The 22,023-nt window shown below is 46.4% G+C and overlaps 1 protein-coding gene across 1 annotated transcript in view; it reads left to right on the top strand.

Moving 5' to 3' along the window:
- The window catches only part of GPR156 (G protein-coupled receptor 156), an 81,962-nt gene extending 60,618 nt beyond the window's left edge, over nucleotides 1–21,344 (top strand). Inside the window, exons 7-9 of the mRNA XM_052647427.1 lie at nucleotides 1,837–2,073; nucleotides 9,188–9,346; nucleotides 20,013–21,344. Of these exons, the coding sequence (XP_052503387.1) occupies nucleotides 1,837–2,073; nucleotides 9,188–9,346; nucleotides 20,013–21,344 (1,728 nt within the window). The remainder of the gene's footprint in view (nucleotides 1–1,836; nucleotides 2,074–9,187; nucleotides 9,347–20,012) is intronic.
- The last annotated feature ends 679 nt before the right edge of the window (nucleotides 21,345–22,023 follow it).

Genomic DNA, 22,023 nt, shown 5'->3' with positions numbered 1-22,023 from the left:
CACAATTATCGGATGTGAGTCACTCAAACACGAGTCCTGCACATATAGATGCTTTATTCATACCTCAGTTTTTTTTTGTCAAGAATTTTAATAGAGTTAAAACATTTTAATCAGGTTGAACATTTCAAAACCGTAGAGTTAATTTTACTCATCTTTGATTAAATTGCTAATGATATAACTCTGCCAAATGCCACCTGATAGTGTCAGTTATCCAGAAGTCAGGCCTTACTGGCCTGCTGACTGGTGTGTCCTCTAGTCATTGACTATCTCAGGGTGGCCACGACTGGGCTGGAAGCCCTTTGGACACTGAGCATTTTGGGCACCCAGATGACACCTCTACTGAGCTGACTCCTTCACAGCAGGCACAGCCAGTCCTCCAAGCAGTTGTCTTAGGGCCATCCCTACAGATGGAGGTGGTCAGATTGTGTGATTTCAGGGTCCCTGGCAGGTAGCCTGTTGATACCTGACCTTACTTTGATTATTAGTTCTCCCTCTAAATCCCCATCATCCCCACCCACTTCCTCCCCCATGGCATCTTCACATTCTATATCATAAAACATGGCTATTTGGGAACTTCCCTGGCAGTCCGGTGGTTAAGACTCTGAGCTCCCAATGTAGGGGGCATGAATTTAATCCCTAGTCAGGGAAGTAAGATTCTGCATGCTTATGGCATGGCCAAAAAAACAAAAATAATACAACAACAAGAAAAACATGGGTATTTGTGTGCTTGCTTTAAATCTCCCAACTACACTGAACTTCTCAAAAGCTAGAACCATGACTTCCACTTGGCAACACCATTTCCCTCCCTACAGCTACCCCTAGCATGGGGCTTTGCTTCTAATCAAACAAGTCTATATATTGACTCTATATATTACATATTATTGAATCTTTATGTCATATATTATTGATTAAAGCTTTGATTTCTATTTAAATGTAGCTCCTTCTAGGAGAAGCAGCACTTTAAGAAGCTGTGAGCCATTTTCTGTGTAGTACAAATGAGAAATCTGAGAGCAGGTTTACATTCATGACAAAGAAGAAAGAGTAGGGCCCTGGGCTCCTGGGGGCGGGGCAGGGAATGTCACAAAGAGGGTGAAGGGTATAGATGAGGCTGTTGCTGCCTGTGCCTGTCTCCCGGTCCTGTCCAGGTCCCAGCCAGCCTTTGTTCTCTTCTTTTTTCACTCTCCATCTCCCATAAACACCCACTGGCACAGAGCTGCTAGTAGCCTATAGAGATCCTTTGTGTAAATCAGAAAAAGGCATCCCTCTGGGCAGATGCAGTCTTGCAGGTGCAGGGCTTGGCAAGCAGATGGTGCCTTTGGGAAAATTAGAAAAAAGAGCCCCTTCCTTTGGTGCCGCCCCTGCCATGGCACATGCTTGACAAGTGGACCTGGAGGCTAGTTCAGCCTCTGCACGCCTCTCAGCCCCATGCAGTGCAGAACCACACAGTGGATGCAGCATGGTGCACCCACTGCCCTCCCAGTGCCTGGCAGCTGGTTCTGTGGGGCTCCTACCCACCTGTACCACCCTGTCTTATACCTCATCCTGGAAGAGTCCTGTCTGATAGTTGACTTGCTGACCTCCAATAAACTAATTCTCAAAGAAGGAGAGGAAAATGAAATTTATTTAGCACCAAGAGGTAGTGGTGGTGCTATTAAGCACTCCAAGAGTAGTCCCTCGTGTTATCTTAGTCAGTTCTCCTCATAGCAATGCTTTAAGGTAGTTATTATTATTCCTTTTTTTACAGTTGAGGAAATCGGTCCCAATCCTTTTGCTGTTTGGCCCCAAGCCTGGTATTTCATGTCTCTGAACCTCTGAACTTCTTCTGTCTATCTCCAGGGTCTGCTGCTGCTATATGGGGCCTACCTGGCTGGCCTGACTGACCACGTCAGCTCTCCTCCTGTAAATCAGTCTTTAACCATCATGGTTGGGGTCAACCTCGTGGTACTGGCTGCTGGGCTGCTTTTTGTGGTCACCAGATACCTGTACTCCTGGCCCAACCTGGTCTTCGGGCTCACGTCTGGAGGTATCTTTGTTTGCACAACCACAATCAACTGCTTCATCTTCATTCCCCAGGTATGCTTTAGGGAGAATTTGGAGGACCAGTTCACCCCATCATTCCAGAGACTTCACTGGGCATGACAGATTGCTTACTTTGTTTCCTAGTGAGAGTTTTTAGATGCTTTTGATTAGAGAGTCAGAGGGAAGGTGGGATCCTAGTGAGCTGGCTCCCTCTGTTCTTCCCTCCCCAGTCGGCAAGAAGGATGGACCAAGGTAGCCAAGCAGTGGCACCATTTCCATGTGAGGGGCTGCCTCGCTGACTTGCTTTTCTACCCACCCTCCAGGCCACTTCATGCAGCCCCAGTCCTCCCTTCATCTTTACCACTGAGCCAAGCTAATGCCACCCTCCCTTCATCTTGATGATGTCATTTCTTGTACTAGTTTGGAAATGAGGAACCTTTCCTTCTTTCCTGTTTGCAATTGTACATTCACCAAGAAAAGCACATTTGGATCTTTATGCAATTTAAAATGCTTTTTCTTTCATTTGATTAGAGGAAAATACAGAACATTCCTTTTCTTTTTACAGTAAGGAAAAATAAAAACTAAATTAAAAATGTGTTTCTTATTGTGAGGATTAAGAAAAAAATCAAACAAGGGAGGAAGATAGAAGGAGAAATATCCAGAGGGCAAAGAGAAAGAAAAGGAGTCAGAGAGAGAAAGATGAAGGAATCCATAGGCTGTGAAAGGAAAGTGATGTTAAATTACTCATGTTATGCCCCAGGGTTCCACTGAGCCATATTCATCCACGTCAGTGAACTTGGCATTATGTACTTTTCCTGTGTCCCTTCTGGTTCTCTTTATCTTCCTCCTGAGGCCTCCTTCATCCCACAACTCCTTCAGGATCCCATCCTGATGCCCTTTGCAGCTTCCAGTTGTCCATGAATGACTTCTCCAAGAGGGAGCTAACCGGTAATGGAAGTGTTGGCTGATGCAGGGTTACAGTGTATTTATAAAAGGGAAGCATGCACTTTGAGACATGATAATGTGAAACAGGCAGAGGCCCTTTGCTCTTCTTCCTTTTCATAAATTCTCATTAAAATACTCAAGAGAATAAACAAATACAGAAAAATCTGTAGCAGTAGCACCAAATATCAAGGATGGGCATTGCTTCCGAGCAAGAAACTGGAGGAACTTTTGCTGAATCTTAATGTTATCAGAACTAGACTGAAGGAACCTATTGAGACCTGGGTCTTATTTGTCTGGGATGTAGCAGAAAAGGGCTATGAAAAGCCAGGGCTGTTCCTCCTTGTGACATGGGTAAAAGAGTGGGGAGACTTTTAGAAAGCCTATCCCTTAGGCCCTCAGGTCAACATTGTTGATGGGTAACCCATCCATCCATTGCCAAACCCTTTCTTCCTTGATCACCTCTACTCAATAGGCTGAAAGAGCTAAACACTTACTTTGCCAGCCTCCCTTATAGCTAGGTGTGCCCATGCAACACAGTTTTGAACACTAAAGATTTTCTGGGAGGTTTCTGAGAAAGATTTTGCTTTCCTAAAAAAGCTATGGGTGTTGAAGCATCACCTCTCTTCTGCCTTCTTCCTACCTTGAATGTTTGTGATGCTTGGCGCCATGGCAGCCATCTGGTGATAATGAGGGAAAAGCCAGGAGAATGTATTAGTATACCAGAAAACTATAGCTCTCCCCATGTAAGACTGTAAGGGGGAAAGAATCTATGAAGAGATTCTGCAGTTCACAAAAAGAGGACCACAAATTTCTGAAGATTTAGAGAAGCTGCCTTCCTCTGAAGTAAAATAGAAAGCTTTTAGAGGGTATCTGATTAGTCTTGTCAGTAAGATTCAAAGAATATTGTCTGTCTTTGACAAAGCAAACCATCATGAAAAGGACATAATCTTAGATCATGAAATATTAAATAAGGATGAAAAGGGTTGTGTTGAATTAAAAGCCCCACTAGAAGCACTGAATAGGCAATAGGGCACGGCAAAATAATGAATTAGTGGCTTAACTTAAGGAAACAAAAAACAAGGACACAGGAAAAAAATGAGAGACTAGATAAGAAAATATGGAGAGCAGATCTAGAAATATGATTTAGAGCTAATAGGAGTCTCTGAAAGAGAACAAGATAATTTAGAGCCGAAGTAATCACCAGGGAACTATTAGAGAAAAGCCTTCCTGTTCTAAAACAAAACCTCTCTGAAAACTGAGTGAATCAGTAACCTCTCTAATGAGGCCCTACTTAGGTTTCTCTTCACACTCGCCTCTGCTCCTCTTGCATCCTAAGCCTAAGACACAGATTTCCATCTTCCTTGGTGTTTAAATCTTCAACCCCTAGGAATACAGTGGTATAGAGGTGCACTTCAATCTCATACACAGACATAAAAATGTAGGATGGAGTTCAGCTTGGAACTGGACTTCCAGGTTTAAACTAAGAACAAGCGCTTGATTTGTTGAAGTGGGAGTGGAAATGGAATTATTGGGGCAGGTGAACCAGAGCCGGGCAGATGGACCGTGTTGGCCTTTCTCTTCTCTATCTCAGTCCTTCTCACGGTCTTGAGCTTCCTTTCTCTTACTCTATCTTTTCTACTTTCTCTCTCATGCTTTTTCCTCCTCTTGAACTGAGCATGGTCTGAAACTAGAAAATACATTTTATAGTCTATCGTATTTTAGGTTTAGGACGTAAATTGTTTCTCAAAATATAAAAGTAATGAGGTTTTTCAGGATTTTCCTGTGCCCTGAATTGATCTTCCCCTCTGACTTGGTGGGGGCTTCCCTGATAGCTCAGTTGGTAAAGAATCTGCTTGCAATGCAGGAGACCCCGGTTTGATTCCTGGGTTGGGAAGATCCACTGGAGAAGGGAAAGGCTACCCACTCCAGTATTCTTGGGCTTCCCTTGTGGCTCAGCTGCTAAAGAATCCGCCTGCAATGAGGGAGACCTGGGTTCGATCCCTGGGTTGGGAAGATCCCCTGGAGAAGGGAAAGGCTACCCACTCCAGTATTCTGGCCTAGAGAATTCCATGAACTGTGTAGTCCACAGAGTCACAAAGAGTCGGACACGACTGAGTGACTTTCACTTCACTTCACTTCTGACTTGGTGGCCTTTGCTTGAAGATTCTACCTGTGAGACCTGAGACTGGATATTCCCAGGACCATAGGACGGCTGAGCAAATTTGAAGTCTTCAAGGAGAGCCATGTGGGAGGCGGAGGGAGGGAGTAGGAAAGCTTCCTCCTTGCTCCTGAGCCTTGAGCCTGGACTGTAATGGGATATATACCAGATGCAGACTGTGAACCACGCAAATCAAAATGATTGGCCTGGAAGAAATACCCCATAAAAGTAACTCAAACTGCCATGAGGGTGCAACTCAGGGACTCTCCCTCTGAGTCTGCCTGTGTCTCTATCCGCATGTACTGTACTCTTTTTCCCTTAATAAATACTTCACTTACTTCACTACTTTCTGTCTTTGTGGAAGTTCTTTTCTGCAAAGCTGAAGGGCCAGGGCCCTTGTCACTGACCGCTGATCTAGTGGCTAGGATCTGGTGCTTCACCACTGCAGTCCAGCCTCAATCTCTGGCTGGGAGCCCAAGCTCTGCTCCAAGCCGTTGCAGGCCGAGGCCACCTGAGATCAGGATTTATGAGGGCAGAGGCACAGGCTCCTCAAGGGCAGATAGGTGGTGCTAGAAAGCTGGATGACGTGACTGAAGAGGCAAGTGGACCAAGTAGCATTCTCCACAGGCCCTCAGGAAATGCCTGAGTGTTTATGCCAAACGCTGAGGTCATCACCAGCGGTGAGCCAGTCTCTGCTTTTGTGACTTAAACAGTGACCCATCCTTCCAACCACTCCTGTCCCCTCCCTCCACCTTTTGAGAGGCAGGCGGGTCCTGAGATAGGACATTATTTTATCTTCTAGACCCACAGAGTGTTTCATCTGCTCCTCCAGGAAGTTACTCACAACTTTCTACTCTGCCTTACAGTCTTCTGTAAATGTCTCAGCACCCTTAGCAGATAGATGAGCTTTTTAAAGGAGAGCTGCCTTCATTTGTTCACATATCTGTCCATCCATGTATTAACTGTTGGGAACATGCAATTAAACATGGCCTCAGTCTAGGTCTAGTTGGGAGCAGATGTGAAATGATTAATAACACCTGAGTTAAGTGTTTAAGGATGTTACTCGATGCCAAGGAAGGGGTGCCTCAGCCCGTCTTGAGAACTCGGTGACACCACCTCAGAAAATGATGTGCTTGGGCCTCTTGAAGGAGGAGTCAGAGTTCACAGAGCAGACTGGGGAAGGGTAGTGGGTGGCACTTCCAAGGAGGAAACCCTGTGACAGAGGCAACAAGGTGTAAGAGAGAAGAGGTGTTTGGAATACCACGAGTCTTTGCTCTTTTCGAAGCACAAATTCAAACAAGGGTAAAGTGGCAAGAAGTGAGAGAGGCACATGAGGTGAATGTCCAAAGGCCTGGGTGCACCCAGTTAAAGACCTGAGGCTTAATCCCACTATTTTGGTTTCCTATTGCTGTTATAACAAACTCCTACAAACTGAGGGCCTTAAGCAATACATATTTAGTATCTGATAGTTCTGGTGGTCAGAGATCTGACGTGGGTCTTATTTGGCTGAAATCTAAGTGCTAGTGGGTCTGCACAGCTTCTAGAGGCCTTGGGGGAGAGTCTGTTTCCAGGCTTTTTCCCGCGTTCTTCAGCTCGCAGCTCTTCCCTTCACCTTCAGAGCCACAGCACAGCAAATTTAAGTCTCTTTCTGTTGCCACATCTCCCCTTCTGCCTCCCTCTTGTAAGGACTTTTGTGATTACATTGGGCCCACCTGGATGATCTGGAATCTCATCTCACAATTTTAAACTCAATAACACTTGCAAAATTCCTTTTTCCCTGTAACATAACATATTCACAGGTGCCTGGGATTGGAAGGGAAACATCTTTGAGGAGCCATTTTCTTCCTACCACACCCACAGAGCCCTGATGCTGAGAAAACAAGACTGTCTGTCCTGAAGGAAGGGCCATGGAGAGGTCCTGAAATTGTGACCTAAGGGTCATTTATAGCCATACTTCAGAAATCCTCAGGTCTTAAGGACTAGGACCTTCACAAATGGGGGATTAAGGGGGGTGAGATTGGAGGGGCAGGGGCTTTTAGTCAGGGGCACCCTGACTTCACCCAGCCAGTTTATGGTGTTTAGTTCAGTCACTCAGTCATGTCCAACTCTTTGCGACCCCATGAACCACAGCACACCAGGCCTCCCTGTCCATCACCAACTCCCTGAGTTTACCCCAAACCCATGTCCATCGAATTGGTGATGCCATCCAACCATCTCATCCTCTATCGTCCCCTTCTCCTCCTGCCCTCAATCTTTCCCAACATCAGGTCTTTTCAAATGAGTCAGCTCTTCGCATCAGGTGGCCAAAGTATTGGGAGTTTCAGCTTCAACATCAGTCCTTCCAATGAACACCCAGGACTGATCTCCTTTAGGATAGACATATCAAAAGTCTTGGAAGCATCCTTACACAAATGTTGAGCAGCTTCTCCAGCAGCTCTGCAGGGAAGGCTTGGGCTGGAGGTGCTAGGGGGAGAGAAAGGAAAAGCTAGGGAGATGAGGGGACCTGAGGGACCACAGAGATACTGTGACACTGCCAGGGCCAGTGCTAGGAGAGCAGCGCTGGAGGTCAGTGCCACTCACCCACAGCCATAGAGTGGACCTGCAGTGCTGGGCTCCAGTAACTCCTGAGCTGAGTGGTGAGATGACAGTGCCCTAGGAAGGGGGCCTTCAAGAAGGGCATCTGACAGGGCAGGTTCCTGGCCTGACCCGCACAGGTCACATAGACTCCCGATACCATGAAGGACTCGTGCTGAGTTAACAGGGGACCCAAGAGGACTTATGGAGAACATGGTATTGAAATTGATGGTGAGATTTAGAATCTGAGACATGAAACTTACCTACCTTCCAAAGCCAGAGCTCAGCAAATGTCTGATGAGAGAGCAAAGACATCCCAGGATCCCTGGGAGGCACCCTGCAGACCCCTCAGCATCATTTCTAGAGATAACGTGCCAAAGTGTCCAGAGCCCATCACTGGGGCTCTTCATTATGAGAATTTCTAGGGGAAAAGGAGATGCCTCCAGCCCTGTGTCCTCCCCTGGCATCATGTCACTGGCATTCACCAGGAGTGTCTCAGAGGCTCAGAAGCATAGCCCTCTTAGCAAATGTCCTCTGTTCAGCCCCATGCCTGTTAAACTAAACCAACCTGTGCATCCATAGACCAGTTCTGAAAACCAGTATCTTCTGAAAAACATTCCCCAGGACCCTCACAGTTGATTATCTGTCTTCCTCAGCTGCATTGAGAATGTGCAATGTGGCACAGCAACCTGGTTACAGCCATGACTGCTACTAAGTGTTGCCATGTGGACCTAAACAAGTCAAACTCCTTCTGAGTCTTTCTTGATTTGTCAAGGAAAAAAGATGGTCAGATCACAGACCTAATGTTCTGTCATTTTTATTGATTTTTACTGACATTTGTGGTTTTTTCTGTGTGTGAGCTTTGATTACTGATTTGGGTTAGAAGTCCTCTAGAGGGAACTAGTGGAGAAGGAAATGGCAACCCACTCCAGTATTCTTGCCTGGAGAATCCCAGGGACAGAGGAGCCTGGTGGGCTGCTGTCTGTGGGGTCGCACAGAGTCGGACACGACTGAAGCGACTTAGCAGCTGCAGCAGCAGAGGGAAGTGGGCTTTCAGTGGCAGTAAGCACAGTCACTCAACAAATAAGAATAATGAAGAACAGCTACATACAGCTAAAACCAGCTTCATTTGAAACCTATGGTGTTTAGCTTGAACTTTGGCTTAAGAATGTGGCCCCAGAAGTATGTCTCAGCCCTGGTTTTCTCTGACAGTCCAGCAGTGGGTCAGTTGATGGGTCCAGCAGAGATTGTTCTGTTTCATCAACCTGTCATCATCTTCCTTTGGCATTTTTTAAACACTATAACCTTAACATTCTCTAAAACCTTCTGTTATTGCTGTCTGTGAACTTTCCAAAGTACACTCTGAGGAGAGAATAATTTGTCCATTTGTGTGTCTGTGATGCTGTCATTCCTTGGTGTTTTTGAGAAAGAGTAAGAGAATGTTTCTGGGTGTGTAATTAAATAAATAACATGTGTTCTTTTCTCTAACAGCTGAAGCAATGGAAGGCATTTGAAGACGAAAACCAAACAATCAGACGCATGGCCAAATATTTCAGCACTCCCAGCAAAAGCTTGCACACCCAGTATGGTGAGGAGCAGAATTGCCACGTTAGAGGAGAGAAAAACTCCATGGAGAGACTCCTCACAGAAGTAAGCCAGACCCCTGCCTGCTGGCTTCTCTAGAAAGAACTCCAGTCATGCATTGGTGGGCCCCCGTTGCCTCATTGCTAACATTCCATCTCTTTCCATTTCTCCACTTCCTGGCCATCCTGGTCTCCCTTCAGGTCAATTCAGTTGCTCAGTAGTGTCTGACTCTTTGCGACCCCATGGACTGCAGGATGCCAGGCCTCCCTGTCCGTCACCAAGTCCCAGAGCTTATTCAAACCATGTCCATCGAGTTGGTGATGCCATCCAACCATCTCATCCTCTGTTGTCCCCTTCTCCTCCCTCCTTCAATCTTTCCCAGAATCAGAGTCTTTTCAAATGAGTCAGTTCTTCACATCAGGTGGCCAAAGTATTGGAGTTTCAGCTTCAGCATCAGTCCTTCCAATGAATATTCAGGACTGATTTCCTTTAGGTTGGACTTATTGGATCTCCTTGCAGTCCAAGGGACTCTCAAGAATCTTCTCCAACACCACAGTTCAAAAGCAGCAATTTTTTGTCGCTCAGCTTTCTTTATAGTCCAACTCTCGCATCCATACATGACCACTGGAAAACCATAGCTTTGACTAGACAGACCTTTGTTGGCAAAGTAATGTCTCTGCTTTTTAATATGCTGTCTAGGTTGGTCATAGCTTTCCTTCCAAGGGGCAAGTGTCTTTTAATTTCATGGCTGCAGTCACCATCTGCAGTGATTTTGGAGTCCAAAAAAATAAAGTCTGACACTGTTTCCATTGTTTTCCCATCTATTTACCATGAAGTGATGGGACCAGATGCCCTGATCTTCATTTTCTGAATGTTGACTTTTCAGCCAACTTTTTCACTCTTTTCTTTCATTTTCATCAAGAGACTGTTAAGTTCTTCTTCACTTTCTGCATAAGGGTGGTGTAATCTGCATATCTGAGGTTATTGATATTTCTCCCAGCAATCTTGATTCCAGCTTGTGCTTCATCCAGCCCGGCATTTCTCATGATGTACTCTGCATATAAGTTAAATAAGCAGGGTGACAATGTACAGCCTTGACGTACTCCTTTCCCAATTTGGAACCAGTCTGAAGTTCCATGTCCAGTTCTAACTGTTGCTTCTTGACCAGCATACAGATTTCTCAGGAGGCACGTCAGGTGGTCTGGTATTCCCATCTCTTGAAAAATTTTCCACAGTTTGTTATGATCTACACTGTCAAAGGCTTTGACATAATCAATAAAGCAGCAGTAGATGTTTTTCTGGAATTCTTTTCCTTTTTGTATGATCCAACTGATGTTGGCAATTTGATCTCTGGTTCCTCTGCCTTTTCTAAATCCAGCTTGAACTTTCTGGAAGTTCACAGTTCACATTCTATTGAAGCCTGGCTTGGAGAATTTTCAGCATTAATTTGCTAGTGTGTGAGAGAAGTGCAATTGTATGGTAGTTTGAACATTCTTTGGCATTGCCTTTCTTAGGGATTGGAATGAAAACTGACCTTTTCCAGTCCTGTGGCCACTGCTGAGTCTTCCAAATTTGCTGGCATATTGAGTGCAGCACTTTAACAGCATCATCTTTTAGGATTTGAAATAGCTCAACTGGAATTCCATCACCTCCACTAGCTTTGGTCATAGTGATGCTTCCTAAGTCCCACCTGACATCACATTCCAGGATATCTGGCTCAAGGTGAGTGATCACACCATTATGGTTATCTGGGTCATGAAGATCTTTTTTGTATAGTTCTTTTGTGTATTCTTGCCACCTCTTCTTAAACTCTTCTGCTTTTGTTAGGTCCATACCATTTCTGTCCTTTATTGTGCCCATCTTTGCATGAAATGTTCCCTTGGTATCTCTCATTTTCTTGAAGAGATCTTTAGTTTTTCCCATTCTATTGGTCTCTATTTCTTTGCACTGATCACTGAGGAAGGCTTTCTTATCTCTCCTTGCTATCCTTTGAAACTCTGTATTCAAATGGGTATATCTTTCCTTTTCTCCTTTGCCTTTTGCTTCTCTTCTTTTCTCAGCTATTTAAAAGGCCTCGTCAGACAACCATTTTGCCTTTTTGCATTTCTTTTTCTTGGGAATGGTCTTGATCCCTGCCTCCTGTACAATGTCACAAGCCTCTGTCCATAGTTCTTCAGGCACTCTATAAGATCTAATCCCTTGAATCTATTTGTCACTTTCACTGTATAATCATAAGAGATTTGATTTAGGTCATACCTGAATGGTCTATGGTTTTCCCTACTTTCTTCAATTTAAGTCTGAATTTGGCAATAAGGAGTTCATGATCTGAGCCACAGTCAGCTCCTGGTCTTGTTTTTGCTGACTGTATAGAGCTTCTCCATCTTTGGCTGCAAAGAATATAATCAATCTGATTTCGATATTGACCATCTGGTGATGTCCACGTGTAGAGTCTTCTCTTGTGTTGTTGGAAGAGGGTGTTTGCTATGACCAGTGCATTCTCTTGGCCAAACTCTATTAGCCTTTGACCTGCTCCGTTTTGTACTCAGCTTCTTCTGCATTACTGGTTGGAGCATAGACTTGGATTACTGTGATATTGAATGGTTTGCCTTGGAAACAAACAGAGATCATTCTGTTATTTTTGAGATTGCATCCAAGTACTGTAGTTCAGACTCTTTTGTTGACTATGAAGGCTACTCCATTTCTTCTAAGGGATTCCTGCCCAAAGTAGTAGATATAATGATCATCTGAGTTAAATTCACCCATTCCAGTCCATCTTAGTTCGCTGATTCCTAAAATGTCAGTGTTCACTCTTGCCATCTCTTGTTTGACCACTTCCAATTTACCTTGAACTATGGACAGAGGCTTGTGACATTGTACAGGAGGCAGGGATCAAGACCATTCCCAAGAAAAAGAAATGCAAAAAGACAAAATGGTTGTCTGACGAGGACTTTTAAATAGCTGAGAAAAGAAGAGAAGCAAAAGGCAAAGGAGAAAAGGAAAGATATACCCATTTGAATACAGAGTTTCAATATTCAATATTGTTCTTTACAGCATTGGATTTTACTTCTATCACCAGTCACATCCACAACTGGGTATTTTTTTGCTTTGGCTCCATCTCTTCATTCTTTCTGGAGTTATTTCTCCACTGTTCTCCAGTAGCATATTGGGCACCTACCGACGTGGGGAGTTTATCTTTCAGTGCCCTATCTTTTTGCCTTTTCATACTGTTCATAGGGTTCTCAAGGCAAGAATACTGAAGTGGTTTGCCATTCCCTTTTCCTGTGGACCACGTTTTATCAGAACTCTCCACCATGACCTGTCCATCTTGGGTGGCCCTACAAGGCATGGCTCATAGTTTCATTGAGTTAGACAAGGCTGTGGTCCATGTGGTCAGTTTGATTAGTTTCCTGTGATCATGGTTTTCATTCTGTCTGCCCTCTGATGGATTAGGATAAGAGGCTTATGGAAGCTTCCTGATGGGAGAGACTAACTGAGGGGGAAGCTGGGTCTTGTTCTGATGGGCAGGGCCATGCTCTCTAAATCTTTAATCCAATTTTCTGTTGATGGTGGGGCTGTGTTCCCTCCCTGTTGTTTGACCTGAGGCCAAACTATGGTGGAGGTAATGAAGATAGTGGTGACTTTCTTCAAAAGGCCCCACTGCACTCAGTGCTCCCGACCCTGCAGCAGGCCACCACCAACCCATGCCTCTGCTGGAGACTCCTGGACACTCACGGGCAAGTCTGATTAGTCTCTTGTGGGGTCACTGCTCCTTTCTACTGGGTCCTGGTGCACACAAGGTTTCCCTTCAGTTCAGTCACTTAGTCATGTCTGACTCTTTGCGACCCCATGGACTGCAGCACACCAGGCCTCCCTGTCCATCACCAACCCCTGGAATTTACTGAAACTCATGTCCATAGAGTCGGTGATGCCATCCAACCATCTTATCTTTGGTCGTCCCCTTCTCATGCCCTCAGTCTTTCCCAGCATCAGGGTCTTTTCAAATGAGTCAGCTCTTTGCATCAGATGGCCAAAGTATTGGAGTTTCAGCTTCAAAATCAGTCCTTCCAATGAACATTCAGGACTGATTTCCTTTAGGATGGACTGGTTGGATCTCCTTGGAGTCCAAGGGACTCTCAAGAGTCTTCTCCAACACCACAGTTCAAAAGTATCAATTCTTCGGCACTCAGCTTTCTTCACCGTCCAACTCTCACATCCATACATGACCACTGGAAAAACCATAGCCTTGAATAGATGGACCTTTGTTGGCAAAGTAATGTCTCTGCTTTTCAATATGCTATCTAGGTTGGTCATAACTTTTCTTCCAAGGAGTAAGCGTCTTTTAATTTCATGGCTGCAGTGATTTTGGAGCCCCCCAAAATAAAGTCTGACACTGTTTCCACTGTTTCCCCATCTATTTGCCATGAAGTGATGGGACCAGATGCTATGATCTTCGTTTTCTGAATGTTGAGCTTTAAGCTCACTTTTTCACTCTGCTCTTTCACTTTCATCAACAGGCTTTTTAGTTCTTCTTCACTTTCTGCCATAAGGGTTGTGTCATCTGCATATTTGAGGTTATTGATATTTCTCCCAGCAATCTTGATGCCAGCTTATGCTTCTTCCAGCCCAGCGTTTCTCATGATGTACTCTGCATAGAAGTTAATTAAGCTGGGTGACAATATACAGCCTTGATGTACTCCTTTTCCTATTTGGAACCAGTCTGTTGTTCCGTGTCCAGTTCTAACTGTTGCTTCCTGACCTGCATACAGATTTCTCAAGAGGCAGGTCAGGTGCTCTGTTATTTCCATTTCTCTCAGAATTTTCCACAGTTTATTGTGATCCACACAGTCAAAGGCTTTGGCATAGTCAATAAAGCAGAAATAGATGTTTTTCTGGAACTCTCTTGCTTTTTTAGCAAGCAAAACCTCAGCGTTTCCCCAGCCGCTGCTCCTGTTGCTGACCCTCACCCACTTCATTCATTCATTGGACAGATGTGTGCCAGGCATTGTGCTAAGTGCTGAGGAACAAAAGAGTCTCTACCTTCATGAAGCTCATGGTGTAGTGGAGGAAATAGAGACTGATCAAGTAGCCATACAGTTATAAATGGTGATAAGAATTATGAAGGCAAGAAACGAGTGGGAAGAAAGAGTAGTGAATGGTGAGGACAGGAGAATCTAATTTAGAGTGGTCAGAAAAGACTCACTAATCTGAGAGCTGAAGTTAACTATAGATTGACCAGGCTAAGAGTGCAGGGAAAAGCATTCCAAGTGTGGGGAACAGCATTGTAAAGTCCCTGAGTAGCAGTTCGTGCTGGCATCTTCTGTAGGATACATTCTTTCTTTACATAGCATGGTGCCCTTGTTTCCAAGATCCTCTAGGGTCCTTTACTATCTTTTCCAGGTGCCAACTAGAAATCTTTGTCATCCCACCAACCCAGAAAATTAAAAAGTATCTAAATATGGGGAAGAGAATGAATAGAGCCTTGAATATCATAGTAGCACTAAGCAGGGTACAGGGCAGCCCCTAGTCCTTCTTTCTTCTGATCTTGAGCCAAAGTTGGCACCTCTCCCAGAACTGGGCAGAGTGGTATGGGCTTGAAGAAAGCACATGGGAAAACTTGGGGAGGCATGGGGCCCAGAGGAATTAGTAGTTTTTTTCACACTAACTAAATTATATTCCATATAATTTTTTTAGTACAGAACATACCTGGGTAATGCTATTTGGGAAACTACACTTTTTCGTATTAGACTAACACTTGGGTATCAGTAGTCCCTGTGCAAAAGGATGGTGTGTTGGGGACCTATGAAATGCAACCTGTGAAAGAATTCAGCTCCCCAGGTCCCCTCAGTCTCTCACACCATTCCTTCTGTTCTGGACCATTTTTATCCATCAGAGTATACTTCTTGTCTTTACTATTTATGAAGCAGTCAGGACCTTTTTTCAAAGCCAGATTTCTTCCCACCTGGCAAGGCAGTAGCATTGCCATTGATACTCTGAAATCTTCAAAGAAGCTTTTTTTCTCCCAGCTAAACAGAAGGCCAGAAACTTGGCGAGAACACCCAGCATGGTTTTCATTCACAATCAGCTCATGTTGGAACAGCCAAGTGGCCTGACTCTTTAGCCTTATGGTAATTTGTGACGTGCTTTTTGTACTCCTGCCATGCTACCCTGTTTCCCACGCAGTGACTGAATCTGCTGTATCCAGAAAGATGCCTCTAGTCTACAGAGGAAGAGCTATAATAGGGAGCAGATGCTTAGGCAGTAAAATGCTGGCCTCCTGCCCCCGACTCCCCACACCTGGAACATATTTCCAGAACAGGCCTGAGAACCAGCAGCCCATCCCAGGGCCCTGTGGCAGGCCAGGAGAGGCTCCAGCATCTGCATCCCCACCTCCAGCCCTGCCCAGGACATAAACACAGCAGTCTCTCTTGCCTCCCTGAGTCCAGCTTCTTGGCTGCACTTCCCTCCTCTGCAGCCCCTCTACCACCCTGGTGTCCTCCTACTTTCCCATGGTCTGGGTGGTTCATTTTCTCATTCTTCCCCCACTTCCCTGTGGCTGGGGTCCCCAGAGGCTATTTGGGGCAGCATCCACCTTCAGTTCCCAGGTTGTGTGGAAGCCAGCAGGTAAAAACCCTTCCAGAGCTGGAGGGACTTCCCTGTACATTCTGCAGCAGAGGAAATTCACCTATTACTTTTCTTCCTTGGAGCACAGAAACAAGATATTCTGTTTCTCCCTGTGGCCTGCAGCCTATGAAACATCCCCACAGATGTTTTGCTTCACTGGGTATGCCAAAAGTAATTGTTAATAAGCTCATTTCAGTGCAGCCGCCATGGTCTGTCAGATTTTGGTCTAACAATGGCAAACCACGCCTCTGATTAGTATGCAGCCACCGTGAAAACAAATTTCCACTTCCTTTTCTGTAAGAAGGGAGATTTACTGATTAGGCTGACCGTTTCTAAATCTGTCACCAGCCAGCTTCAGATGTTTGGTTTGCTGGAGACGAGTATTCCTCCCAATCAGATGTTTATACTGTTTTCTTATACTGTGATAGGCTTCCCAGGTGGCACAAGTGGTAAAGAATCTACCTGTCAGTGCAGGAGATACAACAGACATGGGTTCAGTCCTTGAGGCGGGAAGGCCTCCTGGAGAAGGAAATGACAACCCACTCCAGTATTTCTTGCCTGGAAAATCCCATGGACAGAGGAGCCTGGGTGGCTATAGTCCATGGGGTCACAAAGAGTCAGACACAACTGAGCGTGCACATGCCACACCATACAAGGAGAAATTTGTAAATAAGGCACAAGAAGGCAGCACAGTTTGCTTGCTGGGGCAGTTGTCATCAGCTAATGGCTTCCTCCCAACTCTGTGAGACGGCAGAGGCCTCCTGAAGCCAGCCTGAGAATGTGGAAGGTGGGCTTCACAAGTAAGGGCTGGTGAAAAGAAAGAGAGTTGGGGTACCTCCAGTGCAGCCAGCACAGCCACCCCCTCAGGGAGATACCTGGCACCACCCAGTTATCGAAGAGCCTGAGTGAATGTCTTCCTGTGACTCACCCACTCTGCTCCTGGCAAGTCCTTGAATCACCTATGTTTCCCCGACACCACCCAGCCCTCAGTGCTCTGCGCCTGAGAAGGGTGAACAGGCAGGCGCTCTGCTGCAAGTCCTTCCGCTTATTCACCAGTTGCTCACTGGTCCGGAACTCTCTCCCGAGGATAAGAGCAGACTAAAATAAATCAGGATGAAACTGGGAGTACCATAGTCAGAAAAATCACCTCCTGCTTATAAGGCGCCTCCAGGCTTATAAGTCCAAGCAATCTTGGAGTTGCTGCCAGAAGACTACTGTCAGACTAGTTTACTTAATTTACTGTTCCCTCAAAGAGTCACTTCTGGGCAACTCTTCCATATCTTTCTTAATTTTTATTGGAGTACAGTTGCTATATAATGTTGTGTTAGTTTCTTCCATACAGCAAAGTGAATCTGCTATACGTATACATATATCCCTGCGTTTTTAGATTTCCTTCCCATTTAGGTCACTACAGGGCACTGGGTAGCAGTCCCTGTGCTGTACAGTAATTAGCTCTTCCATATCAACTCGAGAAGAAACCATGGGCTTGTCCATAGGTGACTTGTGTCAGGAATCCTAAAGAAGGGAAACGCCCTTTTATTTCTAGGGCATAATAAATGAATAGGCTTCTCAGGTGGCTCAGTGGGTAAAGAATCTGCTTGCAATGCAGGAGTCACAGGAATCACAGGTTTGATCCCTGGGTTGGGAAGATCCCCTGGAGAAGGGCATGGCAACCCATTCCACTATTCTTGCATTGAGAATCCCATGGACAGAGGAGCCTGGTGGGCTACAGTCCATGGGGTCACAAAGAGTCAGATTTGACTGAGCAACTGAGCATGCTTGCAGTAGAGTGAAAATCACTCAGTTGTGTCCAACTCTTTGCAACCCCATGGACTATACAGTCCATGGAATTCTCCAGGCCAGAATACTAGAGTGGGTAGCCATTCCCTTCTCCAGAGGATCTTCCCAACCCAGGGACTGTACCCAGGTTTCCCGTATTACAGGCAGATTCTTTACCAGCTGAGCCACCAGGGAAACCCATGTTTGCAATAAATGGACATCTAAATACTCATCCTGAACTTCTAAAGGGGATGGCAACAGTTCAGTCAGTTCAGTCGCTCAGTCATGTCCGACTCTTTGTGACCCCATGAACCGCAGCACACCAGGCCTCCCTGTCCATCACCAGCTCCCAGAGTCCACCCAAACCCATGTCCATTGAGTCAGTGATACCATCCAACCATCTCATCCTCTGTCGTCCCCTTCTCCTCCTGCCCTCAATCCTTCCCAACATCAGGGTCTTTTCAAATGAGTCAGCTCTTCACATCAGGTGGCGAAAGTATTGGAGTTTCAGCTTCAAAATCAGTCCTTCCAATGAACACCCAGGACTGATCTCCTTTAGGATGGACTGGTTGGATCTCCTTGCAGTCCAAGGGACTCTCAAGAGTCTTCTCCAACACCACAGTCCAAATGCATCATTTCTTCGGCACTCAGCTTTCTTTATAGTCCAACTCTCACATCCATACATGACCACTGGAAAAACCATAGCCTTGACTAGACAGACCTTTTGACAAAGTAATGTCTCTGCTTTTTAATATGCTGTCCAGGTTGGTCATAATTTTCCTTCCAAGGAATAAGCGTCTTTTTATTTCATGGCTGCAGTCACCATCTGTGATGATTTGGGGGCCCCCCAAAATAAAGTCAGCCACTGTTTCCACTATTTCCCCATCTGTTTGCCACGAAGTGATGGGACCGGATGCCATGATCTTAGTTTTCTGAATGTTGAGCTTTAAGCCAACTCCTCTTTCACTTTCATCAAGAGGCTCTTTAGTTCTTCTTCATTTTCTGCCATAAGAGTGGTATCATCTGCATATCTGAGGTTATTGATATTTCTCCTGGCAGTCTTGATTCCATCTTGTGCTTCCTCCAGCCCAGTGTTTCTCATGATGTACTCTGCATAGAAGTTAAATAAGCAGGGTGACAATATACATCCTTGACGTACTCCTTTTCCTATTTGGAACCAGTCTGTTGTTCCATGTCCAGTTCTAACTGTTGCTTCCTGACCTGCATACAGGTTTCTCAAAGGCAGGTCAGGTGGTCTAGTATTCCCATCTCTTGAAGAATTTTCCATAAACCCGTCCCCAAACCCTCAACCATGTCATCTGCCCCAACACCATCAGTTCCCCATGATGATCTCTTTCCTGCTCCACTGCCTTCAAACAGAAATTTCAGAAGGTGGACATCAGGTCTGAACTAGGCAAACAGCTGCTGTAGCACCAGAGGGTTCTCAGGGCACACACTGCCGTTAGTCCTCCTCCTGCTTCGTGCCCCATGGTCCTGCAGTTGGAATGGCATATCTCTGTAGCTGTCACCTGCCATCATCCTAGGCACAGCCTGTTTATCAACTAACAGCCAAGCAGCAGGTAGGCGGCTCAGCTTCTCCAGTAATTCTGATCCCTGCACTTCTTTGGGAGATACCAACAGCTGATAGTGTCACATGATAGTGTTGGCCTCTCACCCCCATGTGTCAGCAGAGGGAGGTGATAACACCAACCTGATATTCTCACTCCACCCTAAACCCCACCTCCACCCTTGGCTCCAGTCTTGTCGCACTGGCCCAGGAATGTATCATTTCCGTGTTCTCCCCATTTTCTAGGCTATTTAGCAAGAGGTAGGATGCTTGTTTCCCCAGTCCTTCATCCCCTTCACAGGTGCCTCAAAGTCATCTGTATTTTGCAAAAGTGTGATTGATATACCCAGAGATGGGCCATCCCAAACACTGTTTAGACTGCAGTTCTACAGAGCGACCTGACCCCCTCCTCAGTTCTGAGAGGGTCTGCAGCAGCCAGCATGCAGCTAGACTGTGCACCCCCCGCCTCACTCCCCGCAACCTCTCTTATTGCAGACAGTGCTACAGTTTGGGGACATATGGGGGGATTAAGATCATACAACAATAAATGATAGTTAATCTTCACTGAGCACATATGTCAGTTTATTGTGCTAAACCCTTTATATGCATCATCTCATTTCACTTCAAGAAGGTGCCTCCTCAGGGCCTAAGATCACCAGCTAGTATATGGAGAAATGGATTTAAACTGAGATCTCTCCACCATGGGAGACACGGTGAAAACCCTCAGCAGCATCTTTTGTTGATAGTTTTGCTTTTGTTTTATAGAAAAATGCTGTGATTGAAAGCCTGCAAGAACAAGTAAACAATGCCAGAGAGAAGCTGGTGAGACTGATGTCAGCAGGGTGCTCCTCTGACCTCCCAGAGGAGGCTGTGCCACCTGCCTCTTCCCACCACAAGGACATCCTGGCCACAGCCTCTGCCCATAGACTGGCACCTCAAGGGCCTTCAGAATGCCTCTCTGACTCTCAGAATGATACCAGTGCGGCCACCCAGGACCCCCAGAGTACCTCAGTGCTGGCCTCAAGTGTAGAAGGCCTCAAGGGGCCTGTGAAGGACACCAGCCCCTCCACAGGGCAGAAGCAGAAAATTTCTGACCTGAAAGACCTTTCTAATCCGTTACATTTGGGCTGCAGCCAGAAGCCATGGGCTGAGCAAAGCCAGACTGCAGAAAGAAGAGACCAGGTACCCATGGCCCTCAACCAGTGTCTCATGCAAAGTGAAGAAGGCTCTGTTCCCCAGAGACATGGGCAGGTAGAGAACTCAGAAGGGCCCCAAGAGCAACTGTCAAGAGTCAATTCAGTGATCAGGGAGAAACTTCAGGAAGTCCTCCAAGATCTGGGCCTGGGCCCTGGGGCTCCCCTCCTCTCTTCCTTGTCTTGTCCCCAGCAGCCCTGGAAAAGCAATGCTGCCCACAGCCCCCAGAAGGTGCCCCTCTCCAAGGAGCCAGGCTTCAGCCCCTCCATGGTGAGGAGAAGGCGGGCGGCACAGCGGGCTTGCTCACACTTTCTAGGCGCTGTACCCTCCTATGTGGGGCATCGGGTAAACAGGGTCATTTCTGGGCAAAATGTACAGGACAGGGACAGCCCCTGCCTGGACCCCCAAACTGCTGATCCCAGGGTAGCAAGACCCTCTTCTGGGAATCCTTTAGTACTCCCTGCTCCTCGAGGCAAGCCAGGCGCCCTAGAGGGCCTCACACAGCGCCAGGCAGAGCCCCAGGGAACCGAACAGAGCCTCACATCCTTTCCCCAAAAGTCTTCCGGTTCTGGCCGGAAGCTGTGTCCCGCTACCCCACGCCCATCCAAGGCCTCCCCCGACCTGCCTGGGCAGCGGCAGCCCCCAGCGTCCCCAGGCTGCCCCTCCTTGTCTTCTCCGAGTAGCTACCTTGACACCGAATCCAGCAGCTCAGACGAGCTCTTCTGCCGCTGCCACCGGCCCTACTGCGAGATTTGCTTCCAGAGCTCCTCTGACTCCAGTGACAGTGGATCGTCAGATACCGACCCTGAGCCTGCAGGGGCGCTGGCTTCCTGGGAAAAGCTGTTGGCCCGCTCGAAGCCTATCGTGAACTTCAAAGATGATTTGAAACCCACACTGGTGTGACCAGCAGAGCAAGTCTGGACCTAGGGCTCTGTCGGGATAAGCCATAGCGTGGCCCGCTGTGGCCTTCAGGGAACAGACCAGTGCCTGTCCCGCGTTCATGCGCTCATTTGAGCACCATGGTACCTTGAGCACTTCCTGATATATACAGAGGGATATTGCCTGTTTTGTTACTACCTCACAGCATTCCTGTAAGAGACTCCAGCTGAATGCCCATAAAAGATACCCGTTAGATAAAACGGTGCTAAATGAGCACAAAGGGTCTTCTGTTCTGGTCAGCCTGTAATGTACAAAACTATATATATACCAGATGGATGGCTGGGTGGACAGACAGATGCAGAAGTGGAAAGAAAATTTCTGCAGAACCAGAGTTGTGGACTGTAATTCATCAAATTGGCTTTTTGGTGGCCAACCTGCTAAGAAAATATCTCCTATGGACTTAGATGGTCCACTCTCGGCAGGGGGTGGTTTGTTTCTGCTCAAGATTGCGAACAGCACCACCTCTCCGTCCCAGCTTCCAGTCAGACTCATCTCAGAGCCACCTGTACATCTCTATTTTGTGTCCATCTCTTCACACCATTGTGACACCTCACCATCATTGATGAGACAGTCAGGCAGCCCAGATCTCTCTCCTGGGCTCGGACGGCACCTGAGTCACCCCTCTTCTTTGACCCTGCCAGTG

Source organism: Budorcas taxicolor, chromosome 1 (assembly GCF_023091745.1).
Source record: "Budorcas taxicolor isolate Tak-1 chromosome 1, Takin1.1, whole genome shotgun sequence".
NCBI lineage: Eukaryota > Metazoa > Chordata > Mammalia > Artiodactyla > Bovidae > Budorcas > Budorcas taxicolor.
The sequence above is the reverse complement of the archived record's forward strand: the minus strand, read 5'-3'. Positions and strand labels throughout refer to the sequence as shown.